Below are 26,184 nucleotides of genomic sequence, written 5' to 3'. Positions count from 1 at the left end.
AAAGCTGCTCCTGGTTGATGCCTAGGAAACAAGAAAACAAGATAAACCACATGTGAGCGTCATTAACTACTTGATGCATCACGAGGTGCCACTTTTTTGTACACCTAGTTTCACAGAGAAATTGCGCAGGCACACGGGAAAAGTCCACCATGAGGCGGGGGCCGTTAATACAAAGAGCAATTAGCTCAATTAACACTTACATTGTAAAAACAAGGCACCCAGATTAGGCTACATGGAAGTGGTTAACGTGTAACAACTAAGAGGCAGGAGCCTGCTAATGTTGAAATATGGTAGAATTACCAAAACGTGGAAATAGGTGGAACACCATCACCATGCTTACCAAGCACTAGTAAAAGCACTCCTCCAATGGTCAAGAGAATGGACGCCCGTGTATAGTTGGGCTGTGGAAACAATAGACACAGGCCAAACACATAAATAAAATTGTGTAGGCACCAAAGGCGTTAGGTGAAAATGATAGCAACCATTAAGTAACTAGAACGAAATTGTACTTACCAAATTATACGGGTGCTGCCTCTAGCGTGCCTACCTCTGTCCAAACGCTCGCCGTAAGTGAAATAAGGACGGTGAAACACGGGATCTTAAATAAACAAGTAGGGCAAGGGGAGAGGCGGAACCTCTTTCCGGTGATGTCAGAATAGGAAGTATCTCAATGCGCGTGTGCAGCGTGGCGGCGAAGAGGCGCATGCGCATCAATCGCATACACTCTTCCCTCGCTCATGCGCACTCGCCTGAATGAAAAGGAAGGTGTCAGTACCGGTAAAAACAGCTATCAGGAATCAATCAGTTCCGTCGGTATTTTGACACCCTTCAATTTCTTAGTCATCACTGTGTAAACCAAGTCCTAATATCATTACCGGACCACACCTCATATCTAGATGGCCTGTGTAGAAGTTCACTAATAGAAGAAGATCCCGACGTGGATGCATGGGCCATATTGAGGGGCTGAAAGGATACGCCCAGGTTGCCGAAAAGGGGGAGGACTGTAATATGCGTCCTAATGTTAATTTAATTGCAAAAATTAATTGACCAGGAATTAACTTGGCCCAAGATTTCTGAGCATTGCTACAAGGCAGCTCCCACTGACCCTATATACCAATCTCGTGTGCCCGCTGGAAAAGGGGAGGAGGGGAAGGAATAGAATAGGTCCCACGGCCAAACTGCAGTGCATAATCAATTAAACAAAAAAGATGGGGGGACCAAGGAGCTAATAAAGGTCCAGTGTCCATGCTCCTAATACAAATCTGATAACAAAAAAGAGGACAAAGTTCCTATACAAGGGTGCAAAAAGTCACCGGTGTACCAGGGGGCAAACAGTCACCCATGCATTAAAAACAGGGAAGGGTAAGGGAAAGGTAATTCTAGGTATAAAGTCCCCTTAATATGAGAGGGAAAGGCATTCAACATCCTCTGCTGCCCTCACACACCCCGAAGGATGTCATGCTTCATCATCGGGCATTTTGCTCCTCGTAGGCCTGCGCTGCAATTCCCTACGGGTCCCCCGAAGGGTCACTTTATCGGAGATCTTTTTGAGGAAGTGCCGGATGTTGCATGAGGGTGTGTAGGGAAGGGTAAAGGAGGGTAATTCATGTACGTGCAAACGTGATAGTGTAATAAAATTCCAAAGGTATGAAAGCAGCGTTAAGTTTTACTTGATAAACCCTTGGCAGTTAAGAATACTGCTTAAAAATGACTGACCCCAACAGGCCCACTATGCCTGGGTGTCTATAGTCGCGGTCAACATGTTTCGCGCCTCTGTCGCCCATAGGTCATTGGCGCTTCTTCAGGACCAAACAAAAAACAGTGAAGTGCATGTGAACATAATACAAAAAGTTAAAATGAGAACCCTCTTATCTCAGCCAGGGCGGGTAAGGAAGCCTGTATACCCTCTATGTAAATTCAGCTGCTACACAAAAGCTGCTCCTGGTTGATGCCTAGGAAACAAGAAAACAAGATAAACCACATGTGAGCGTCAGTAACTACTTGATGCATCACGAGGCGCCACTTTTTTGTACACCTAGTTTCACAGAGAAATTGCGCAGGCACACGGGAAAGGTCCACCATGAGGCGGGGGCCGTTAATACAAAGAGCAATTAGCTCAATTAACACTTATATTGTAAAAACAAGGCACCCAGATTGGGCTACATGGAAGTGGTTAATGTGTAACAACTAAGAGGCAGGAGCCTGCTAATGTTGAAATATGGTAGAATTACCAAAACGTGGAAATAGGTGGAACACCATCACCATGCTTACCAAGCACTAGTAAAAGCACTCCTCCAATGGTCAAGAGAATGGACGCCCGTGTATAGTTGGGCTGTGGAAACAATAGACACAGGTCAAACACATAAATAAAATTGTGTAGGCACCAAAGGCGTTAGGTGAAAATGATAGCAACCATTAAGTAACTAGAACGAAATAGTGCTTACAAAAATATACGGGTGCTGCCTCTAGCGCACCTACCCCTGTCCAAACGCTCGCCGTAAGTGAAATAAGGACGGCGAAACACGAGATTTCAAATAAACAAGTAGTGCAAGGGGAGAGGCGGAACCTCTTTCCGGTGATGTCAGAATAGAAGTATCTCAATGCGCGTGTGCAGCGTGGCGGCGAAGAGGCGCATGCTCATCAATCGCATACACTCTTCCCTCGCTCATGCGCACTCGCCTGAATGAAAAGGAAGGTCCTGGTTAGTCTAGCTATTTTTTTTATTTTGGGGTCAAGCATTTCATAGGAGTACTTATGTTTTCAGGCCATCTCCCTTATAAACAAACACACATACCACTAAAATGCATGGACATGTACATAAACAAATCCGTTTTTTAAAAGTTGTTAAAACACAAATGGCACTTGTCTATTAATTTATTATATATATATATATATATACATATATTTTTTGCATGATCCGAGGAAATTGAAAAACTTGTTTCATCGTCCGTCATGCCATAGCTCGAACACAAGCTTATCTTATTGGAGCTTTTCAAGTGCTCACCAGTTACATAACAAAGGACACATTCATTGTTGTCACTAATACTGCTCCAATTAAGGTTTTTTTTCCGTTGTTGCTTGCCCATCTCCCCATCCCCACCTGCTTCCCTGTGTGACTCGTCCCCCAACTACGTCCCTCGTTGTTGGTGTTTTGTTTTTTTCCGCACAATTTGATGATATTGGAGCGCTTTTTCCATACTCCATCTTGCCATAGGGCTAACACCAGCCGATGATATTGTAACACTGTAAGTGCTCACCAGTTACATTACAAAACAACAAATTCATTGTCGTAGGCAGGGAAAAGCGTAAGAGATTTGCCCAGAATCGCAAAGTATTCAGTTGACCCTGAGATTTGAACCTGGTTCCCCTGTCGGCAGCTCCGGCCTTTATGCCACATACACTCTTCACTTCAGAACTCCTAAACTGTTTCTCACTATCACTTCCACATTTGTTCATCAAGACCTAGTAAACACCGAACAAGAAATGACAATAGATTTCAGCAATGCCCAAACTATTGGCCTTGTCAGTGTGAATGTCTTTTAGCCATGTTGTCTAGCAGCACACCTGCTATTAATTATGGCTAAAAGTTACTGAAAAAAGCACCATGACATAGCCAGCGCAGGCCATTCATAGCGCTTTTTTGTGTTAGGTGGGTGTAGTATTCTTGCATAAATAATCCAAGAAATTCAAGTTGAAGATAACAAGTTTATTCCAAAGAAAAAGCACGTCTGGTAAGATCAGGTGTAAGGCTGGAACTGACATACAGTGATACACATTGCATTCCATTACAACTCTCTAATCGAACATAGAACGAAAACACATTTGAAAGACTAAATCTGATTTAAAGAGGCAAGCCTAACAATAAAATAAATACTACCAATCTTATAAATAATAACATACTACAGTGGTATAGGACAATAAACTCAACACGGGGCGAAGAGACTGAGTTTGCTCAACATCCTGTGATTCTGAGCTTTCAGTAACTTTCAGGTATGCTGAACAGTAGGTGAGCTGCTAGACAACATGGCTAAAAATATTCACATTGACAAGGCCAATAGCTTAGGCATTGCTGAGATCGTTTGGCTTTGCCAATGCTTGTCTTTTGTTTAGCTGTCTGCTCCTCCCCGACTACACAACACTGCAAGGCGTCTTCTGTTCCACTTCAGATGGGGAATCTCAGCTGTTGGATATAACCATTTCGGGACAGTTGTCTTTAAGAAAAATGAGGGGAACTGTTTTTGTCAAATTAAAAACGTATGGGCATATATTGTGCCTCAGATCCAGCCCACTTTGACCTCTGATCAAAATGAGTCAAGATACCTTTTCTTGGTGAGGCGCAAATAGTCAATATTCACTGAAACCTGATTTTGATACACCATTTGTGTGCAATATAGTTTTATCAGAAAAACTGTATGTCTGTGCAAATTTAGTGGCCATTTCAATGGAAAACATGCTGTCAGTAAATAAAGTGCGCTATCCCTCAATGCTTTAGATACTTTAAAACATTGCCCGCCTCATGTTATTTAAAGCAAGGTGGGTCACAAGAGTTTATCATGCTAAAAAGTGAACTGTGGTCCTAAAAGGTTTGGGAAGCACTAATTTAGAATGTTTTGACATTCTTCTTGCATCGATGGATGTGCGTTCCTGATTCAAATGAGTTGGGCCTTTGAAGGCGCATAGAGTGCTGTTCTTCTGTAATGGACCTATTAATATATCTGTATCAGAGTTAAGTCATTCCAGCCCATCAATTGCAATGCAACACACCCTCATCGCAGTCCTTGTAAAGAATTATTTTTATCATATCTGGGTTCAATGAAAGTTACTTGCCCAGCATGCTGAAAAATACGATCTGAAAACGTTTTTCAAGAATACCCGCTGGCAGTGGGATCTCAAATAATGGTGGGTCCCCAGGCAACATATATTTGAGGATCCCCTGTTTGGGACCGCTTTGATTTTATTATCCTTTTTGGCTCATTGAAGCTCTTATGATGCCAAAAACTATTGAATTATATGTTAAACTTTCAAAAATGGGGGCATGCAAAAAATTGTTGAAAGCTCAAGCTGCCTGGTGCTCACCAGCCAAAGAGTACCACCATTAAACTTGCACACGCATTGATAAAACCATTTATTTTTGAGTATGGATTTAGATTTTATTTGTCTTGTTACAACAACATTTGATGTAGGATTCTGTGTCTAAAGAGCTTGCTATTCTCACTTTAGAAAAACCTGTTGAAAGTGACATGTTGGATGTTTAGTCGACTAGTGCATAATATTAAAAGAAGACATATGCACATAGCGTTCAAAATTGTAGCTCACAAATATATCCCCGTCACTACTAGTGTTTTTGTAGTACATGTGAAAATCAAAGCTCTAATCGTGCTCTAAGACTATCCCGATTCCACTAGTTCGAATTGGAAAAGTTTCTCCTGATTTCTCTTCCCATGACTAGTCACTCTTATCCTAATTATTTCTATGCACTTCTCTGACTTTACAGTTTCTTGGGACCCTGCTGAATTAGAGATATGAGGATGCAGGAGATGGTCCGAGACATAAAGAGAATACTATAGCTGGAGACGTGAAGTAGCGGTAGATAGTAGACATAGAGATGATGTAGAAATATATATGAAGTAGAAAAAGAAGTAAAGTAAATAGAGAAAGGTAAGGCAGTCAGAAAGAAAACTAAAGAGAGCTAGAAAGAAGAAGGTGTAGGTAGAGAAAGAGAGGTAGACAAATCGGTAAGGTTTCACGTGCAGTAGAAGAAAACATGGAAACAAGGCAGGGGAGTACAGTACTCCATGGGATTAGGTAAAGATAGTGGCATTGTAGAAAAGAGGTAAACTAGAGGTAAAAGCAGAAAGAGGTAGAGAGAGAGACTGTGAAAAACAAAGAGATGCATGGTAGAGAGAGAGAGTGATATGAGAAGGTGTATGAAAAATGGTTCAGGACAAGAGTAGTGAGGAAGGGAAAGAGTTGTGAATGGTAGAAAGAGAAAAGTGATGTAGAGAGAGAATGGAGTTGTGAGACAGACATGAGCTAGCTAAAGAGAGTTGATGTTTATACAGAAATAAAGTTGTGAGAGGAAGAGGTCGTGAAAGAGATTGGGAGAGCTAGTTGAGGAGGAGAGGGTAACCTGAAATGGATAGGGAGGGGTCCAGATATAGATGTTTGTTTTTGTGAGAGAGAGGCAGTGAGAAAGCAGTTGAAGATAGAGGAAAAAGTGTAGAGGTAGAGAAATCGTGTTAGCCAAAAAGGACAAATCTTTTTACATTGGTGATGGAAAAGAAACCGACATAAAGCGCAAGAAAGGGGATGTGGAGAGGTGAGGTTGTGAACTAATGATAAGGTAGGTTAAGAACGTTGGGGCAGTGAGGGATGAGACTGTGAGAGACATTTGAGAAAGAGACAGAAATGTAATAAAGAGGTGAAGGGTGAGTGAGGTGGAGAACAGACTGAGAAAAAGGTAGAGAAGACTGAGAGGGTTCTTGGTGCGAGATTAGGTACGTGGTCTTGACTCAATGATCGAGGTTCACCTCCCTATGGCAATAAATGAGGAGCCAGGAGGCTGATAACACACTGCAGCACATCTGGCAAAACCACTTTCTGCGGGAGTACTAGTAGAGGCTGCGGACCTAGATGGATTTGACCCGACCATCAGTTGCTCAAACTCAGGGTGCAGCCACAGGCCATGTTGCACAGCATCCCTCCTGTCCTCACCTGCTCATTCCACAGGATGTGGCAGGATTTGTTGTAGTGCGGCTGCTCGGAGACCAGCAGCCCGAGACAGGGGACCTTGCGAGGCTGTTCCCCCTCCGCCTCCCTTACCCTCTATATCTCTCGAAGGGGCGTCTTTGGGATGGCTGCTCTCGGGGATTGGGGCACATAAAAACAAGAAGAGGACTTGAACTGCCAAACCTAGACATAAGTCCAAGGACGATCACCAATAGAAAACACTAACCTTCTCGTTGATATCCGTAACAATAGAAACAGGACCATCATAAAGACTGGCAATTAAAGCAAGCAAAGCATAACACCGCAAGCTAGCCCAGAGGTATGGAGCACCAACTGAGTAGGAAAAGGAAAGAAGAGTAATTTGTCATCAGGAGCAATGAGCATTCCAGAATCATGGATTAAACGACCACCTAGTTGCAGGGCCGGAATAATTAATTAGGCACTCCCAAATAGAGAAAATTAGCTAGAACACCAAACTGGGTCGAGGGCATGGGTTTTTGTTGGGAACAAAAACCTTATCATACCTCTGACAGCCTACTTTGTATAGGACAGATCAGCCTTTAGTCAATGCTCTCGATACTCACCTCTGACTGCAAACATTACATTACGGGACCACTCTAACCCTGACAAAAGGCTGTCAAAACCAGATCGAACTCTTTCAAAATCAATTGCCCACCAAACCTCTCTAAGAATGCAGCACAATTATTTTAAGCACAGGCTCCAAAAATACCTCCCTGTACGCATCATCTCCGACATCTACTTCTGTGTAAAAAAGAAGCCCTGAAATTAGACTTAATCTTTTTTTATGCACCACACAGCCCATTGGAGAGAACCCCAAAGCAAGCTCTTTATGTCTTGAGATAGACTAAAATATTCCATGGGCTTAAAGTAGTTGTTGCACGCTCCTCTTTTTTCAAAGCTGAGGCAGCAGTGTCTATATACTGGAATGGTAACATTCCAGTATTGGTCCCGAACCTGGAATGTTTCAGTCTGCACTGTCACAAGTTGAAAGCCTACACAACATGAGAGGATCCCCCCACAACTCCACTGGGATCTAGACACCCAGCCAGAGCACACACAACCGCTCATCACCCATGCAAACCTAAGATTACCGACCCCAAGCAATGACCTACAATTCATGAAGGAAAACCCCACACCCCAGACAGGCAAATTAGACCCCTCTCCAACCCAGTGTCTGACCCAGGCAAGTCCCCATCACGCCTCCATTCTGAAACCTTGCGCCTAGAGGAATGTCCGCTGACTAATCCAAATGAGGACTTCCAAATCCCAAATAGTCACAATGATGGCCTTCAGACTAATAAAAATTATGGCCTCCATGGACCAAACGAGCATTACACCAAGGAGGGTTATGTAGCCCAAGCCCGACATCCTAGCATTGATCTGGTAACAAGTTCCCTAGGAGTCTTACAGCGCATCCATCAATATATTTCCCCGGGTCTGTGAAACCTAGCCATAATCACAATGGTAACAACACTCCAGCTCCAACTTCATAATACCTACAAAGCAATCAATCCCAGTCACCCACCTCCCTCAGCCATCACTATGACACCATCCGCTCTCGGTCATTCCTCAGAAACCAGGTAAATATGGCCCGCTGCCCCATCATAGCCCCAACTAGGACGACTCAATCGACCTGGACTTCTGACATTTTCAAACTTGGCTCCTCACGGCTCCACACCAAAAAATTACGAGGTGGCAAAGCCCTATACTCCTCACTTAACAAAAGACAACTGCCATGTACTTACCCGACTACCAGTTAACTGCAAGGGGAGAACCCTATGCTCCACCCCTCACATAAGAACGCAGAAATATACTCTTGACAAATTATTGCCAGAACTGGGTTCTCGCTGAGGTGTGTGTGCTGGTTTGTCAGAACATTTCCCCACACTGGGCAATCCACCAAATTGACAGATATGACAATGAAACCCTGGGAAGTTACGCTATCCACTCACACTACAACAATACACAACTGTATCCCTATTTTAATCGACTAGCAAGGAGTTATTTTCCATCTTGAGGACTCTAAACAAGGTCATACTCTCTATACAGGATATAAAGGCACACATGCATCAAGTGTTACCACCTGCCCCTGAAAGACTAGCTCCCACCCAACCATGGCTATCTATACCAGTCCCCAAAGATAGCCATCGACCCAAGAGAACATGCAGCCTGCTATCCACGTTAGATGTTGGAGCCCTACTACAGTCCTATGAAGAACCCTTCAAGACAACCATACTGTTGTGTTATGCCACACACTAATGATTGATAACCCCAACACGCAAATACCACACTGGAAGGCTCAGGGGCTGAACCACAAGAACGGTTCTGCTGATCCCAGATCGTGTGACTCCACTCCCAGCTCCAGAGGTGACACTAACATGCATGCTACACAACTGCAGATCTGTAGCCAAACATGTCACAGGTATAGCTAAAAGCAATTCTATCACATGGGCTAGACATTGTAATCCTTACTGAAACATGATTAAATCACTCCTCAGCCCCACTAATGGATATCGTAGTACCCCCAAACCCCATCATTATAATGACTCTTTTGCAGTAATTCACTAAAAGTCCATGCATATCACTTCTGACCCTGTGGTTAACCTTTTCCTCAACCACTATATGGAACTGCTGACTGAGATCCTTCAGTACACAAATATTACGTACCACATATATGAGGATGCCACGCCGCAATATTCAAGGACATTCTCCCTGAAGGATATTACCTGAGACAGTGACACTGTAGCAAAGACTTATAACTGGCTGACAAGAAACCACCTGAAACTGAACTCCCTCAAAACTGAATTCCTTCTAATATCACTTCCCACAGTTCTCCCATATTCAAGATTGGGTCATACACCTTGATCTACTCCTTACAAAACCATCATCATCGAATTAATGGAATCCCTTGGGATAACCCTAGACATGAATCTGAAATGCAAGCCCACATTAGTTCATCCACATGCAGTGCACTTCTCAAACTCAGCCTACATAACGTCATCCCTCCCCCAGAATTCCAGGTAGCAGTTCAATCCTTGGTCGTATCTGTAGCATCCCCTCCCAGCCCAGGTACTCTCTGATGACCACGCCACACACAGAGATTAGTTTAACACATCTTTATTCTTATGCGTGTAACCCCAAACTCAACATTCTAAACCGGCATTCACTTAACTCTGCTCTAACACTCACATCACAGTTCTACGGAGTCCATCAGAAGCTGCAAGTGTTCCGTCACTGCAAACTCACACGACACTACATCCCCCAACCCTCGGGTTAAATTAAAAAGAAAATCTTTTACAAATGTATACACAATCATAGCTCTTTAATGAATCTCTGTGGTGATTTGATCACATGTCCTGACCAGGTCTTCGGAAACTGGGGTCATCCAGTAGAAGTGTCCATGACCTGCGTTGGTGATGTAGGGACAACAGCAGTCGGGGTGTCTTCACTTGTCCTTTCAGACCCAGTCTCTTTACTGAAATAAGTGCCTGACGAGCGATGAGCCACATGTCGGAAATGCAAGGAATCTCACTTAATGGACTTCCAGGATGTTGGGCAGTCACCATGTCTCACAACATTAAGTGGTTCAGTATTGAAAGGAGCATCAGACTTCCGTTTTCTATGCTGATGAACAATCACTCAATATCCTCCAGTGAACTTAACATCTTTTGCATTTCAGCGCTTTTCTTCATAGGCCTTAATTGTCCTTTTGTGATCCAAATCTTTCATGCAGTGTTCTTCCTCAGTATTTGACATTCTGCTAACCTGTTTAGGTAACTTGGCCGTCATGGTCATGGCTCTCTTGAACATCAAGGTTGCAGGGCTTTCACATGTGACTGAGTGAGGGGTTTGAACGGTAAGCTCGAAGAGTCAAGTTTAAAACAGTTTTAAGATTAAGCTAGTCTAGAACAGCAGGCTAAACCGCTTTCTTAAGAGTACTTGTGAAACGTTCGAAAAGGCTATTGGCCTGTGGCCAATGGTGTGTACTCTTCTGAGAAAAATGACTGAGAGAGTCTCTGAATACTTGACTGTTGAAAGATGGGCCATTGTCAGATTTTAAGATCACAGGCGCATCCCATATTGTGAAGATGCAGTCTAATCTCTCAATGACTCTAGAGTGATTGATGAGAGATCTATCAAAGGAAAATGGGAGCATTTATCAACTATCACATCAGCTGATGTCTGTTGTCAAGAGGACCGAAGAAGTCCACATCAATTCTTTTTCCATGAATGTTTTGGGAACACTGACATGTATAAGGTGTGTTGATTTGTTTTTGATAAAGAAAAACCAAAGGAAATGATGGACGGAGCGTTGACAATACAAGCACTCAACCCCAGTCAACTGATCTGGGTTTAATCCATCACCGTTCTTTAGCCCACTCTGCCACCCCAGTTCAGACATGGCCATATGCAAATCAGTCTGACCCTGTGCCTCATGGGAACAGTCCAGCCCGAACTGCCAAGCCATGTCTTCCCTGGACCGGAAACAAGCTACAGAGGACCAGTTTCTGGCATTCCAGCCTTCTTCAGCCTGGCTTGCTTGAATCCAGTGGCAAAGTGAGCAAGGGACTCACGTCTGAGCATACCCTGCCAACTTATGGCGAACAAAGAAAAACCAAAGAAAATGATGGACGGAGCATTGACAATACAAGCACTCACCCCCAGTCAACTGATCTGGGTTTAATCCATCACCGTTCTTTAGCCCACTCTGCCACCCCAGTTCAGACATGGCCATATGCAAATCAGTCTGACCCTGTGCCTCAAGGGAACAGTCCAGCCCGAACTGCCAAGCCATGCCTTTCCTGGACCGGAAACAAGGACTCTCGTCTGAGCATACCCTGCCAACTTATGGCTCAGACGTGAGCCCCTTGCTCACTTTGCCACTGGATTCAAGCAAGCCGGGCTGAAGAAGGCTGGAATGCCAGAAACAGGTCCTCGTTTCCGGTCCAGGAAAGGCATGGCTTGGCAGGGTATGCTCAGACGTGAGTCCCTTGCTCACTTTGCCACTGGATTCAAGCAAGCCGGGCTGAAGAAGGCTGGAATGCCAGAAACCGGTTCTCGGTAGCTTGTTTCCGGTCCAGGGAAGGCATGGCTTGGCAGTTCGGGCTGGACTGTTCCCATGAGGCACAGGGTCAGACTGATTTGCATATGGCCATGTCTGAACTGGGGTGGCAGAGTGGGCTAAAGAACGGTGATGGATTAACCCCTTGACTGCTGGCCCGTTTCCGCCCCTGTGCTGTAAACAAATGAACAGGGGCGGGCCATGACGAACCCCAGCCGTCATCAGCACACGAGCACCGTAGTGCATGACGGCTGGGGTTCGTCATCAGCATGCAAGGGGTTAAACCCAGATCAGTTGACTGGGGGTGAGTGCTTGTATTGTCAACGCTCCGTCCGTCATTTTCTTTGGATTTTGATTTGTTTTTGATGACCGGCAGTTACATACATGACAGGCCTTCAATTCTCTTTCAACTCTCATCAAGATGTGGAAACCAGACTCTGTCTTGGAGAGCTTATTTGGTGAAAACAAATCCAAGTTGCCCTGCATGGGCCCTTCAATTATCTGTTTTCACAGACTCTTCGCAATGACAATTCTGAAACCTCTTAGAATAATGCCTTTCTAAGTAAAGGACAGTTAACCTTTGACATTTTCAAACTTCTGATATTCATTGTCACTGGTAAGAGGTTGAGAGGACTGGCACCGTGACTGATGTGTAATAATGTCTTTCAGTTTTAGCATGTCACTAACTTGACTCATGGCAGTGACCATTTTTTCCAAGTAAATGCAGGTGAGGTGCTTGATTTCACAATACATTTATGTATGCTTCACCCATCTTAAAATGACTGCCAGGGCACTGTAGAGGCACTTGTGAGAAGTACTTGGCAGGGTTTTGATCTTTCCATGGACAATGAACGATTGTGTATTTGTATTCTTGCAATCGCAAACCACAATGTTCAATGTGAGAAGAAATTCTTGCCTTTGGATTGCCAAAGATGGTCAACAATGCTTGAGGATCTGTCACAAGTGTGAAGGGCTTCCCATACAAGAATGCTTGGAAATGTTTACAAGCCCACAATACTGCTAAGCTCTCTTTCTCAGGTTGTCAATAATCATGTTCAGTTTGGGACAAACTCCTACTTGCATATGCCACAATAAGTCTTTGAGCATTTGTGTGTCCTCTGTGCTGTACAAGGATGGTGCCTAACTCAACATGGCTAGCGTCAACCACAACCTCAGTATGAAGCTTTGGATCAAAGTATGCCAATTCAGTAGCATTATCAATAGCTTGTTTAATTTTCAGAACATTTGGCTCGCATTCAGGTGATCAATGAAAACAAACATTCTTTTTCCTCAAGTCTCTTAATGGCACACGAACTGTGGCAAAGTCTTGTATGTATCTAGAACAATAGCTGGCCATGCCAAGAAATGAACATAACATAGGAACATCTTGTGGGGGGCTGGCAGTTGACAGCACTTGCAATTTAGTTACATCAGATGTCATGCCCCCATCAGAAAAGATACGTCCAAAGAATTGTAACTTTGAATGCAGAGAATGTGAGCTCCAAAAGACAAAGTTCAACGTACATCAGCAAGTAAATTACACACTTGCATGAGCGCTTTATTGTGCTCCTGCTGTGTAGCTCTGAAAACCAGCATGTCATCACTACAATTGAAAGCATTCATGACAGACTGTATGATACATCGGATGATATCTTAAAACAGCTTGGCAGCTGATGACACACCGAAACGTAGTCTTTTGTCAGAAAAGACCAACCTGAGGATAAAAGGTTGTAATGCACCTCCAATTCTCCCAAAATTCCAACTGTTGGTATTCTTTAATCAGATCAAGGTGAGAGAATACCTTTGCACCATTTATGTTTTCATGTTGGCAATGTGCAAACCTGGATGACGTTCTCTTTCGATTTCCTTGTTCGCTTGACGCATAGCCATGCTAATGTGTACAGCTCTTTTACTGTCCTTTTTGGGTACTACCTCTTTGGGAGAAACCCATGGAGTTGGACTAGTGGGACTCTCGATGATATCATGTTTCAGTAAGTATTCAAGTTTTTTCAACGGCTTCCTATAAGTGAAAGGCAATTCATCTGTATCTTTGAACAATAGGATGGACGTTCTCATTAATGTGTAATTGGACTTTTATAGTCTTGAGTTGTCCCAATCCATGAAACACCATAGGGAATTGACTTACTATTTCATGATGAGCATTTGTGTTCTAGTTCATGGATATCAGTTCCAAATCAGCAGCTGTGCTGAAGCTGAGTAACCAGGTACTTGACACCGTACCTTGAAGTACATGAATGGGTACCTGTACTTTTGTTTTCTTGTGTTTGATCGTTGCTACAAATGCACCTTGACTTTTCAGTGGCGTAGATGCAGCCTATTTATACACTTTGCTTCCCAGTGGCGGAAGTCGGGTAAATGGAGACAGTTTAGTATATATTTGTCCTCAAGGATAATGTTTATCGATGCACCACTGTCGATAATAAAAGGTTTTGAACATCCATTGACTTTAAGTGCGATTTTCTTACAATGTTGAATGACTTTGGTGCTTGGTCGTGTTGACTTTTCTTAGACCAGTGTTTTTCCCCACATGTGGCCAGTCTAGCATGCACACGTTTCTCTGAGGTAAGCATCAACAAGGCACAACCATCTTCACTTTCACTTGACATTGAAGATCTGTTGGATGAAGATTTAGGTGCCGATTGATTTAGTTTGGTATGGATTTGCCTCAACTGGTGCAGTCGCTTGACCTTGTGGGTATGCGTAGAACGTCGCTTCTGGAACATTCAGGCGGCCATTTTGTCATCGCGTTGTGACGCACTTATTTTTTCCTTTTTATTAAGCAACTTTTGCTCATTTTTAGGTAGTCAAAATGATTATTTATTTCATTTTGTTTTCTTACTTTCACCTCTTTTTTCTTCTTCATTTAATGAGTTTCTCCCTAATAATTTGAAGGACTGCTGTTATTCAAACTTGATTCATTATTTCCTTTTTCTCCATTTTGTACTCTATTTTTGGTTCCCATTTACCTTTGTACCCCCATTGGTTTTAAACTACTGTAAATTATAAACTGTTAATTTTGTTTTCATGCTTCCATTGTACCTCACATTGTAAGCTGTCTGTTGCTGAGGCAAGGAAAACATAGGGTAGGCCCAATTCATAAACTGCACTCTTTTGTAAGTTTTGTAGTACTAAATGAGTCTATAAAACTTACTATGTAAGTGCAGTTTGTGAATAGCACTTTATAGTAACATTCACTTTTGTAGTATGTCCCTACCTCTATTTTTTCTATGGGAGGGTGTTGCAGTGCAGGTGGTTGGCCATGTGTAGTGATGGACTTACTACAAAATGTAAGATACTACAAAAGTGTATGTTACTACAAAAGTGTTTTTAAAAATTTTTTAGTAGAGTTTTATAAAGCGCGAACTAGACCAGACATCTGGTATCAGAGAGCTTTACATGAGCACCAGTTTCAATACAGATGAACACATTCATTCTTGTTCGGCACGGGGAGATTAAGTGATTTGCCCAGAATCACAGGATGTTTTCAGCTCCAAGATGCTCTTCCGAGTGACAGTCGCGCTATACAAATAGCCTATTACATTAAATTACATGTTGATTTGCCCAGAGTTACAGGATGTTGAGCGTCGTTGCCGAGACTCGAACCCAGTTCCCTAGGTCCCAGATCGACTGCTCTAGCCTTAAGGCTACATCCTCTCAATACAGAAATGTTGTCCACCTAATTAAAAGTGAACAAGGCCCGATGAATGGGTAAACCGGTTTAAAAAAAAAAAGTCTACAAAATGAAAGGGTCAACAATGTAGAATCCAAAAATAAAGACCGTGGAAAACATGCCTACCCTACCCCCATCACACCTGTTGTACAGCTATGACTAATTACCATCTAACTCAATTCCTGATATATTTCTGGGCAAGCGCTTGTTGGTGGAATTAGGTGAAAGTTAATACTTTTGCTGGTAGATATTTTTGTTTGGGTTTTAATCTTGCATTCCCTATTAGTGAACCTTTCGTTTCATGGTCTTCCTTTCCTTGTTAATATTTTCACGATGTGAATTTCTCGGGGTTAACATTCCATTTCATTGTTTTTAGCTTGTCACTGCCATTACAGAGTCAAAATAACTGCATAAATATCAATCCCGACCTTGCCGAGAAACAGTCCACCCCCAGTCCATGCATGGATAGTGTGGTGCACAGCAGGATGAGTCCTTAGACCAGCAATTCGAAATTCAACCCATGGCACATCTTTCCCACTTGGTTAGATTCTCTGTGAGAGACCATGGGTATGCTTGAAACACCTCTTCTTAGACACTGGTTATCATTTTATTCCATTATATTTGAGCTCATATGTGCCATTATAGGGAGAACTCAATTCTAGTAAAGCTTTGACTGGAATTTCCAGTGGTTGAAAGTGTTGATTCAAGCTGGGGCCATTAGTTTGATGTTGATGGTACATAAAAATAGTAATTAAATCAAAACCACTATTGTAATGCAAAGCAAGCATAAAGACCTTATTTAAGGGCGACTGATCGCCCTTGCCGCAAGATTTTCCACTATTGTTTAGTGTTTTTGACAAATTTTATTCTTTTGTTTGTTTCTAATTTACAGACATCAATGATTTGAAAGCAATAACACAAGAACTGAATTACAGAATTGGTGTTCAATCGGCAAAGCTTTTACGTCAGCTGCGGCAAAAGGACAGACTTCTACACAAACAGCAAAAGAACTGTGATATTGTCACGGCGTGCTTGCAAGCTGTTTCACAGAAACGCCGTAAGTCATTTGCAGAATGTATACGTTGTTTACTCAGTTTCCAGGAACATTGATTTGATTAAATAACAGTGTATGCACGCTGTGCATTATTTTGTTAAGTTTGTTATTTCAGAAACTGAGATTTCAAAGCTCGGGACATTTTTCAATTTCTAATGAAATGTTTGTGGTATGCCAACAACCCTATTGCGGCTGAAATCAACTCCTTTATCAGCAGTGCATTTTGATACAGGTTTAAATTCGATTACTGTGCTAATTCTGGCGATTTGATTTATGCTGTGGAGCACAGGTCCCTAGTCATATCAATCAATCAATCAAAGCATTTATATGGCGCACTACTCACCCAGAGGGTCTCAAGGCGCTGGGGGAGGGGGGGGGTCCGCTCGAACAGCCAGGTCTTGAGTTGCTTCCTGAAGGCGAGGTGGTCCTGGGTCAGGCGGAGGTGGGTCGGGAGGGAGTTCCATGTCTTGGCGGCGAGGTAGGAGAAGGACCGTTCCCCTGTGGTGGCTCTTCAGATGCGGGGGACGGCGGCGAGGCCGTGGGCGGTCGATGGAAGCTGGCGTTTGGGAGCGTAGAAGTTGAGGCGGCTGTTGAGGTATCCTGGGCCTTGGTTGTGTAGGAATCATATGGATGTATTTTTCATCAAATGTGCCTCAATACTCCATAACTTGGCAATGTTCATGGATTCATTTTGATTCCCAGCTATACAGAAAATTGTACAATCATTTGTAAGGGAGATCTTTTAACGAAGTTCTAATCCTTTGGCCTGGATCTTTCTTATATATAACCAGTGGTCGGCCCGGCCACCACGAGGCACCACAATTAATCTGCTGCCTATCAGTGGGAATGTGCGAGTCATGATGTACACATCTGTGTGTGTGGGTGCACTATTCCCTAGAAAATCTGCATGTCAGTGGCGCGCCTGGGTTGTGGGGGCAGCAGCAATTCTCTCTAAATCAGTTAAAATACATTAGAGAGATTTGCCATAAAGGATGACAGCTATAGGCACAATACAAAAAGCACATTCAAGTAAAATAGATCAAGTCTCAAATGTGCAGCAAATCAGTAGAATAATAGACACACCCCTAGTGGAGAATTTTTTTTGGCTCACCCCCAAATTCATTGGATATCTAGCCATTTTAAGCGTAGGAAAACTGCAAAATGATCAAGATGTGAGCAGTATTTTAAAAAATCCTGTATCATATTTCTAAAACATCACATAACCCAGCCATTTTAGGACTAACCCACTACATGAATATTGATTCGCCCCTTCGGACGTAATGCCATCCTAAGGTGCCAGAACATACTACGAACAACAGAAAACAATTGTGAATCAGGGGCGCAACACAGGCCCCCGTAACCTTAATGTAATACTGTGTGCTAACAGGAAGGGGCTTAGAAAGTAGTACAAGGCTTCCTCCAGGAAGATAAACAGTTTTAGTCGAAATAAGAAAACATTTTAAAATGCATCATAATGATTTTGTTTCAATTGCAATACCTCCATGTCAATACACGTGATTTAAATTTTATTTATGTATTTATTTATTTAAAAGGTTTTATATAGCGCTGGCTAGACCCGGAGGTATCAGAGCTCTTTACATGGGTATCCGACAATAAATTGCAGGTTACAGCTTTACAAAGGTTACACAGTTATTAGAGCATGGCAGTTTTAGTTACAAGTATGGTTGAGACAAACAAAAAAGAACATATAGGTAGGGGAAAAATCTGGCAAGGGGAGATATTTCGGGGAGTGGGGGCAAGAGCAGGGGAAGTAGACAGAGAGTGGAGGAGGGAAAGAGGAGGGGAGGGTTAGAGACACACCATGGCAAGAGGAGGGGGGTGACAGGGACACAAACCGGTAGGCGAGTCAAAACTGCACCCACAGTCCAGAAGCTGTGATCCCAGGGGAAGTGGTATCATTTCCCCATCTCTGTTGCGAGAGGCTCCCTAAGTACAGTGGACTCTCTCAGAGGGGTCTCTGAGACTCCAAGGCCTATTTACTGGATCCTTCCCCAAAAAGGGGAGAGGGAGTGCTTTGGCAAGGGGTGCCATACCATACCTCAAATGTGAGTGGCTCCCTTGGCACAGTGGACTCTCTCAGCGGGTATTCTGAGACTCCAGCGTATATAACTTGGATCTTTCCCCAAAAAGGGGAGGAGTGCTTAGTCAAAGGGCACAAAAGGACAGGGGGCTAGGTGGTGAAAGCAGGCAAGGGGAGATATTCCAGGGAATGGAGGGGTAGGAGCAGGGGAAGTAGACAGAGAGTGGAGGAGGGAAAGACGAGGGGAGGATTAGAGCTACTGCTAATGCACATATATAGTTCAAATGAGCACAGTTTATATTGCTACTCACTGCAGACTGGAGGTGGCTTGTGTTGCACAAATCAGCTTTTTGTTCATTGGGGTATTCTTGTCCTCTCTTTCTATCTATTGTGTTGAACTTTTTCATCCTGTTTCTTTGCTGTTTCCTCAGTTCAGGAAATATTTACATAAAGAATCTTTCCCAATGACTCTAGATATTCTAACTCAGATGGATATTCCCTGGGTGACTCACTCAGTGAAATGTATTAGTTTGTGAGCCAATAGCCATAGATTAGCGGAGTGGTGCTAGATTAGACTAGCTCATTCACTGTGTCATTCTACCTCTACAGTGGTGGACACATGACCTCAACTTCTCAACAACCTGTTTGTAGAAACGTCTGCCACCCTCCATCTCAAATCTTCACCAGAACCAGTTGTCCACTTTTTTTCGAATGGCAAATACTGAGACCAAACCAAAAGTTCTCAGTGGAGCCAATATCACCCATATTTGGACTCCTCGGGTGACCCTCCTGGTTGAGTGAGTTAGTGAGGAATTTATAAATGGAAAAAATAGATAGACGTTTTGTGGTGCTTGGATCCTCCGTCCTTTGGGACTGGAATGTGGTTTGTGCCCATAGCCCACTGGGGATAGTTCTATAGAGTTGCATTACTTACAATCCTGTTAACATTGGTTTCACTTGGTTTGTGGTGGCCTCATCCTAGATGACACTCCAGTGAATCAGCATGCACCATAAATCATCTTCATCCATGCCGTTGCAGACCTCACCTGATATATGTGATGAAGCACCATGTTGTTTTTGGGTTGTTACTGATATGATGGTGTGACAGGCAAAATAATTACAATATCAGGGAACACAGTGCCCTCTTGCAGGTAGAAGGGATGATTGGCCTAAACATGGTATGGACTAGCATTGCATTAAGAACATGTAAGAAGAGAAATCTAGTATATTTGTTTTTCCCACCCACCTTTATAGAGTGTTATCGAAGGCTTAGGCGAGAAATCCACTTGAGCTGTCTGGTATACGAAGATGTAAATGATGGAATAGTAATCTCTGAGCCTGCAGGCAAACAAGAAAGAAGAAATGCACACAAGCTAAATGAGGAAAGGGGCCATGCAAGCATTTCAGCCATGTCCTGAATGGAATCAGCACTGTAGGCTCTTTTGCCTTGTGCTGGGAAGAATCCATCATGCATACAACCTTCTCCTCGGTTGAGGAGTGAATACTTTCTATGGATACAAAGACCTCAAATACTTCATCAAAGAAGAGTCTAACCACTTCTGACTCAATGCCTCCTTTTCCTGTAGTCATCTTGGCAAGTTAGCCCACAGGATCAGCATAAACGTGTTACAACGGATGTACCATGTTACAACGCATACTATTACAACTACCTACCGTTACAACGCGACCATTACAACGCATACCATTACAACGCATACCATTACAACGCATAGCGCTTTGAGGTGCTGGATAGTGGTAAGTATAATTTACTATTCTAACTCCAGTCCCCGTGGACCCTAGGGAAGGTGTTGGATAGTAAATTATACTCATTCCCTATCCTAGAGCGCCCCCCAGCGCAATGCGTTGTAATGGTATGCGTTGTAAAAGTCACGTTGTAATGGTAGTGCGGAGTAAAAGATGCGTTGTAACGGGTGTATACCGTTACAACTGAAGAGCACCTTACATATCCTGAGGACCTTTCTGCCAGTAATAGAGTTAAATGTGGTTAAGAAATACATACACACACACACACACACACACACACATGTCTCTGTTGTGCTACTTCACAAGGCATGTCGGATGCAGGAAGTCAAATGCGATTTGGGAATGAGACATTTCTTAAGTCATCTTTCTTCAGTTATTCACATTGTATGGATGTTTAGTGTATGAAGAGACCGCATCAGAGGAGGCCTTCAGTGCTCCTGGTAGTGGTTGCTATACCATATGTTCCTCATAAATTTTCTATCTAGGTGTAACCTCAAAATGTATTTGCAACCTCCATGAACTGCAAAAAGTGCAAGACATTTGCTTAATTGATGGGCAAGCACTGTGGTCTTTGGGGAATGGTCTGAAAATCAGCTGATCAGGAAAGTTCTTACATGTTCATCCCAAAGATTGTATAGAAATTCAGAGAGAGCGTCAACCTCTCCTGCCTCATCACATTAGCCCGGCCGTGTCAGTGCTGATACTTTAAACTTTTCCGTCTCCTTCAGGACACCGTCATTCTTTAATTTGTGTTGGTAAAGCACTGGGGCACTACCACCCTCTATTCGCCATTTTAGATATTGCTCCCGAACTAGTCTCTACACATCTGAATCTCCAATCAGAGGATTTTGCCATTTTGGCAGCTATAAGTAAATCCTCCCAGTTGCAGGAACCCAAGAAGTGCTAATGATTTTTTTATAAACACATTTCATTGTGTCAAAAGTCATATACATTGCAGAGCTCCTTGACCCAGGAAACATCTGCCATAGTAAACATTGCAAATCATTATCATTGACGATTGAGGTATATATTTTCCTTGTCCTCAATATTGAAAAACGACACATAAATACATTTAACCCCTCCCGTTGCACTAACTCACCACTGCATCTCTTTTGCCACTGCATTCTCCACCAGCCCCACAAATTGAGTCCCTTACTGCCCCTCAGATCTCCTATCCCAGGGGCCCGCAGAACACCATAGATGCCATAGATGCCAAAGAATCCACTGGGGGCAGCGGTTCCAGATCTAGGCCTCCATAGTCTGCCCATCTCTTCCAAATTTTGGGATGCTTTCGTTGGCAACCCCTGGCCTTGAAGATTGGAATCTCTAACCCCATGCAGAAGTCTAGCCCATTCTACCAGGCCAAGAGAGAAGGTGGAATTGTTGCTTTCCACATCCTTGCAATATCCCTTTTGGCCAATCAAAAAAGGGATATCGCACCATCAACAAGTGCCGCTTGTAAATGTTGCCTCCTACACCCTCCATAATGTGTAGGAATACCAATCGGGGTGAGAAAGGGAGCTCCCACCCAAACACCTCCGCTAGACAGGCCGTTACTCCCCTCCAAAATTTTGTGAGTGCTGTTCGATGCAATATGGTATGCTTCAGGGACCCCTCCTTCTGACCACAGTACAGGCATACCTGGGATGTAACAAGACCTGCCCTCTATAGCCTGAGCCGGGTTTAGTAAACCCAGTGAAGGTACTTGCTTTGAATGAGGCACAATCTCATTGCTATTGCTGCTTCCCTAGGAGAAGCCAGTGCGTCCATCCAATCATCGCCATCTATTTGGCCACTGTCCCCAGCCCATGCTTCTCTGAGTTTAGTGTTGGTGCTATGAGTCACCAGTGACTGATATGTCTTTGATATTTTATGGTCCTGCAAATCCCCCATAAAGACCTTGCTTTTATTGGACTGAATTCAGAGAGCGCTTCCAGCCCGAGACACTAGGGTAGATGGCATGGCCAAAATTGGAGGTATTTATAAAAATGGGTTCTTGGCATCTAGTACTCTTGTTGCAGACCTTGAAATGACTTCAACATCACTCCGTGCATTGGTGCTCCTAATGTTGATACTCCTATATCATCCCACTCTCGAAACCCGGATAATGCAGCCAGCTGCGGAAAACGACCATTATGCCAGTTTCCCTGGTTAACTTATTTCCCAACCCCATCCTGCGGAGAGATTTTTTACATACTTGGAGGAAGAGAATTGCGTGTTGTCGCTGAATACAAAATGGATTGCAGAGTGGATTCCCCCATACACAGTCACTCCTCTGCGTAAGCGAGGTCCTTCCTGTCTCCATACCAACATTCATTTAGCACCAGGAGATGCAAAGTTATATAGTACGATTGGACATCCGACGTGGCCAGCCCCCCGCATTATGTTCACTGGAAGCAATTCCACAGCACCACCTGGGACGCCCCCTCCCCCCCTTGCCCTAATGCCCCATTAACCTGGCGAAACCACGTGGGGGATACTGGATATGGATGGTTCTGCAAATAGTAGGGCAGGCGCAGCAGTGCTACCATTTTAAAGATAGTCGATCTGCCATATATGGAGAGGGGCATGTGTGAACAAGTTTTCTTTTCCTCGCGTACACGTAGCCATACTGGTACTACATTTCTGTCCCACGCCACTTTCGGCTAATCCGATAGGAAGACTCCAAGGTATTTCACGCCCTCCAGCGTCACCTTGACTGCGGAGGACCGAGGCCCCAATCCCGCAGTACCCCTCAGCACCCACAAGGTGGATTTACGCGGGTTCATGAATATACCCAACGTTTCACCAAATATTTGCATAATGCGCACCAGCCTTGGTCCCGTCCTATTGATATCAGTTAAAAAGAAGAGGACATCATCCGCATACAAAGCAATGCGGTCAGAAAGCCCCTGATCCAACTCAGAGCCCGCCACTTGCGCATACATCCGCACCCAGGCCACTATGGGTTCCGTAGCTAGAGCAAATCGATACAGTTACAATGGACACTCCTGACGGGTGTCCCTGCCAATCGGGAATGTAAAGGAGGAGGATCCGGCAACACGCACCAACGCTGTAAGATCTGTATATAACAGTTTAAGATAAGACAGGAAGCACTGACCGATATTCAGACGCTCCAATAGGGCGAACAGGTAAACCCAACTAAGGGAGTCAAATGCCCTATCCAGGTCTGCCAGCAAAAGAGCGGCCCCTTCCTGAACAGCGGCTATGGCGGTGTGTGCTCGTCGGATTTTATGGCCTGAAGCCCACTGGGGTATGAATGCCGCCTGATCGGGATGGATCAAGTTAACCAACATTTTGTCTAGAATTTTGGCCTCAACATTTAGTAATGATATGGGGCGATACAAGGCGTACTAGTTGGGGGATCTGCCTGGTTATGAAACACCCACCCTTCCACATGCCTCCAGTCTCATGGTAGGCACCCCCGGTCAGTAGATTCCTGGACAACTTGGAGATAGTGAGGCCCTAATTTAGAAGAATATTTCCTGAAGAATTCACATGGGAACCCATTTGGACCCTGCGCCTTTCCTGGTTGCAGGTCTCCTAGTGCAGCACTAATCTCCTCGTCAGTGAATGGAAGTTCAAGGGCTGCTCGTGCCTCAGCTGAGAGAGCGCATGGCAGTAAGTCGGCTAGAAAGCGATGTATCATAGTTTCCTGCAGGACTTCCCTAGAGGAGTATAGCTCTGCAAAGTAATGTGCAAAACTCTCTGCAATAAGGGATGGGTCACTCATGATCTGTCCATCAGGACCTGGCATGTTTGGGAGAACCTGAGGCTGCAAAGCCCCTTGACACAGTCTGTGCAGTAATTTACCGGACTTGTCGCCCCATTGATAAATTTGACTGCGGTATGCTAACCACGCAAGTCGGGCCTCATCCATCAGGGTAGCAGCATGGTATTGTCGCTCTAACGCCAGCTGTCGGCACACCAAACCTCCCCTCTACTATTCTGCTCTAGTTTTAATAAGCGGGCCTCCGACCCTACAAGTGCTTCGCGCCGGACCTTTACGTGCTGCCGTGCAAAATGAAATGTCCACCCCACGCAGGTGGGCTTCATGGCTTCCCATAATGTTGCTGCCTCGGCTACGGTTCCTACATTTGTATCCAAATCACCTGCGCCATATGCTCCCAGTACTTTTCTTCCTACAGATGCCCAGGGGGATAAACGCCAATGAAAAGGCTGCTTCTCTGGACCCAGTTGCACCGTTAAAAGCACCAGGGAGTAGTCAGACAAACCCCTTGGTAGAAGCTCTACTGCCCTCACCCGTCCTATAGCACCCATCGGTACAAATATATAGTCGAGACGGGAATAAGAATCATGGGTTGTCGAGAGGTATGTATATCCCAGTTCCTCATGATGCAGTTGCCTCTATGTATCCACCCATCCCAATCCCGTCGCCAAGGCGTTCAGTTTGGTACCATGGAAAACAGTGGGATATCCTCCTGCTCTCCATCTATCCATGGTCAGGTTCATTACATCATTCCAATCCCCCCCTACCATTGCCAGCCCCTCCGGTATATCGGCCCACAAGGATATCAGGCACTCTACTAATGTTCATTGCAGAGGCGGGGGACCATACACACACCCCAAAACCACTTGTTCCTCATATAGGGTGCCCCTAACAAAGCTATATCTCCCCTGAATGTCTGGCCATGTCTTGATACTTTTTATGGGACCCTGCGTTGAAGTTGAATCGCTACCCCTCGGGATCCCCTAGTGAAGCCTGAGTGTAACACTTGAATATAACCCTACCGGAGGAGACATAAGGCTTTTGTAACCATTAAATGGTTCTCCTGAAGCATCAGGAGGTCCGCTCTGTATCTTTTGGCCTATTGGAGTAAGACCCCTCGCTTAATTTGATCTAATGCTTCCCTGATGTTTCAGCTAACTACTCGAAGGTCCCCGGCTTGGGGTCACGTCCTATCTGCGAGGACTGCCATCTAAGGGTTTCCTGGTATCAACATGTGGGGTAGGGATGTTGAAAGGTATATTTTAAGGTAATTTTCTTGGCATCCTTTATCTTTCTTCCCAGTGAATGGCATGCCACTCAGAAGAAACCTAAAAAAGTTGTGTTGTACCATACGAATAAATGGTTTGAGTTAATGTCCTACTGTTAATCCAGATTTCATGGAAAACATCTGATTTAGTCATTATTGCATTGGCTGGCCTTCAGGCACCTTTGTGCACTGAACCATAAGTATCATGCTTATGGCAGTCCTATGTACTCCATTCCATCCCAAAGATCTTGACTGGTTTCCTTCAAAATTGTGAGATTGGTTTTCCTACCTTTTCCCTGCTGCCTCACTCCTTCAGCAATAAGCTTCTGCACAACAGTAACAAGTGGAAATTTTACTTGAACAGACCACAAGACGTCTGTTTTTCATTCATCCTTTTGTCAACTATCGTGGTCTACAGGCTGTAAGTTGGCCTTCACAGTGTGATGGATTACTTTCTGATTTGAACATGGTGACATTTTGCAAGTCCATTCCTTCTTCAAACCTGCGTGCATATTTCTATAACTTCTAAAATGGCACCTGTTGTCCTTTTCCTTATCCAGGAGACTATCTCGTGGGGGCAATGGGAGTAATCTAAAAGAAAGGAGTAGGGTAAACCTATTACAGTGACTTGGTTCCACCTAGTCCTAGACTTTCTCTGTTTTCCAGTTACCGCCCACCAACTCTCGTGTGATCAGATAAGAACATCTCATCAAACGGCTACTTATTATTTGGAGGCACAAATGAGGCTGCAGAGTAAAGGAAATGGTAGAGGATTAAGCTACTGTGTTTTCAGCATGTCTGTTACTGGGCTGTACACATCTTATG

General features: G+C 44.0%; 1 protein-coding gene across 2 annotated transcripts in view; it reads left to right on the top strand.

Moving 5' to 3' along the window:
• Positions 1–26,184, top strand: part of TBC1D30 (TBC1 domain family member 30) — a 320,682-nt gene that overhangs the window by 66,566 nt on the left and 227,932 nt on the right. For both annotated transcript variants that reach the window (XM_086919039.1, XM_086919040.1), the window contains exon 2: positions 16,396–16,560. In XM_086919039.1, the coding sequence (XP_086775165.1) occupies positions 16,396–16,560 (165 nt within the window). The remainder of the gene's footprint in view (positions 1–16,395; positions 16,561–26,184) is intronic.

This window comes from Lissotriton vulgaris, chromosome 1_1 (genome assembly GCF_964263255.1).
Source record: "Lissotriton vulgaris chromosome 1_1, aLisVul1.2, whole genome shotgun sequence".
NCBI classification, from domain to species: domain Eukaryota; kingdom Metazoa; phylum Chordata; class Amphibia; order Caudata; family Salamandridae; genus Lissotriton; species Lissotriton vulgaris.
This window is presented reverse-complemented; position numbering and strand designations above follow the sequence as displayed.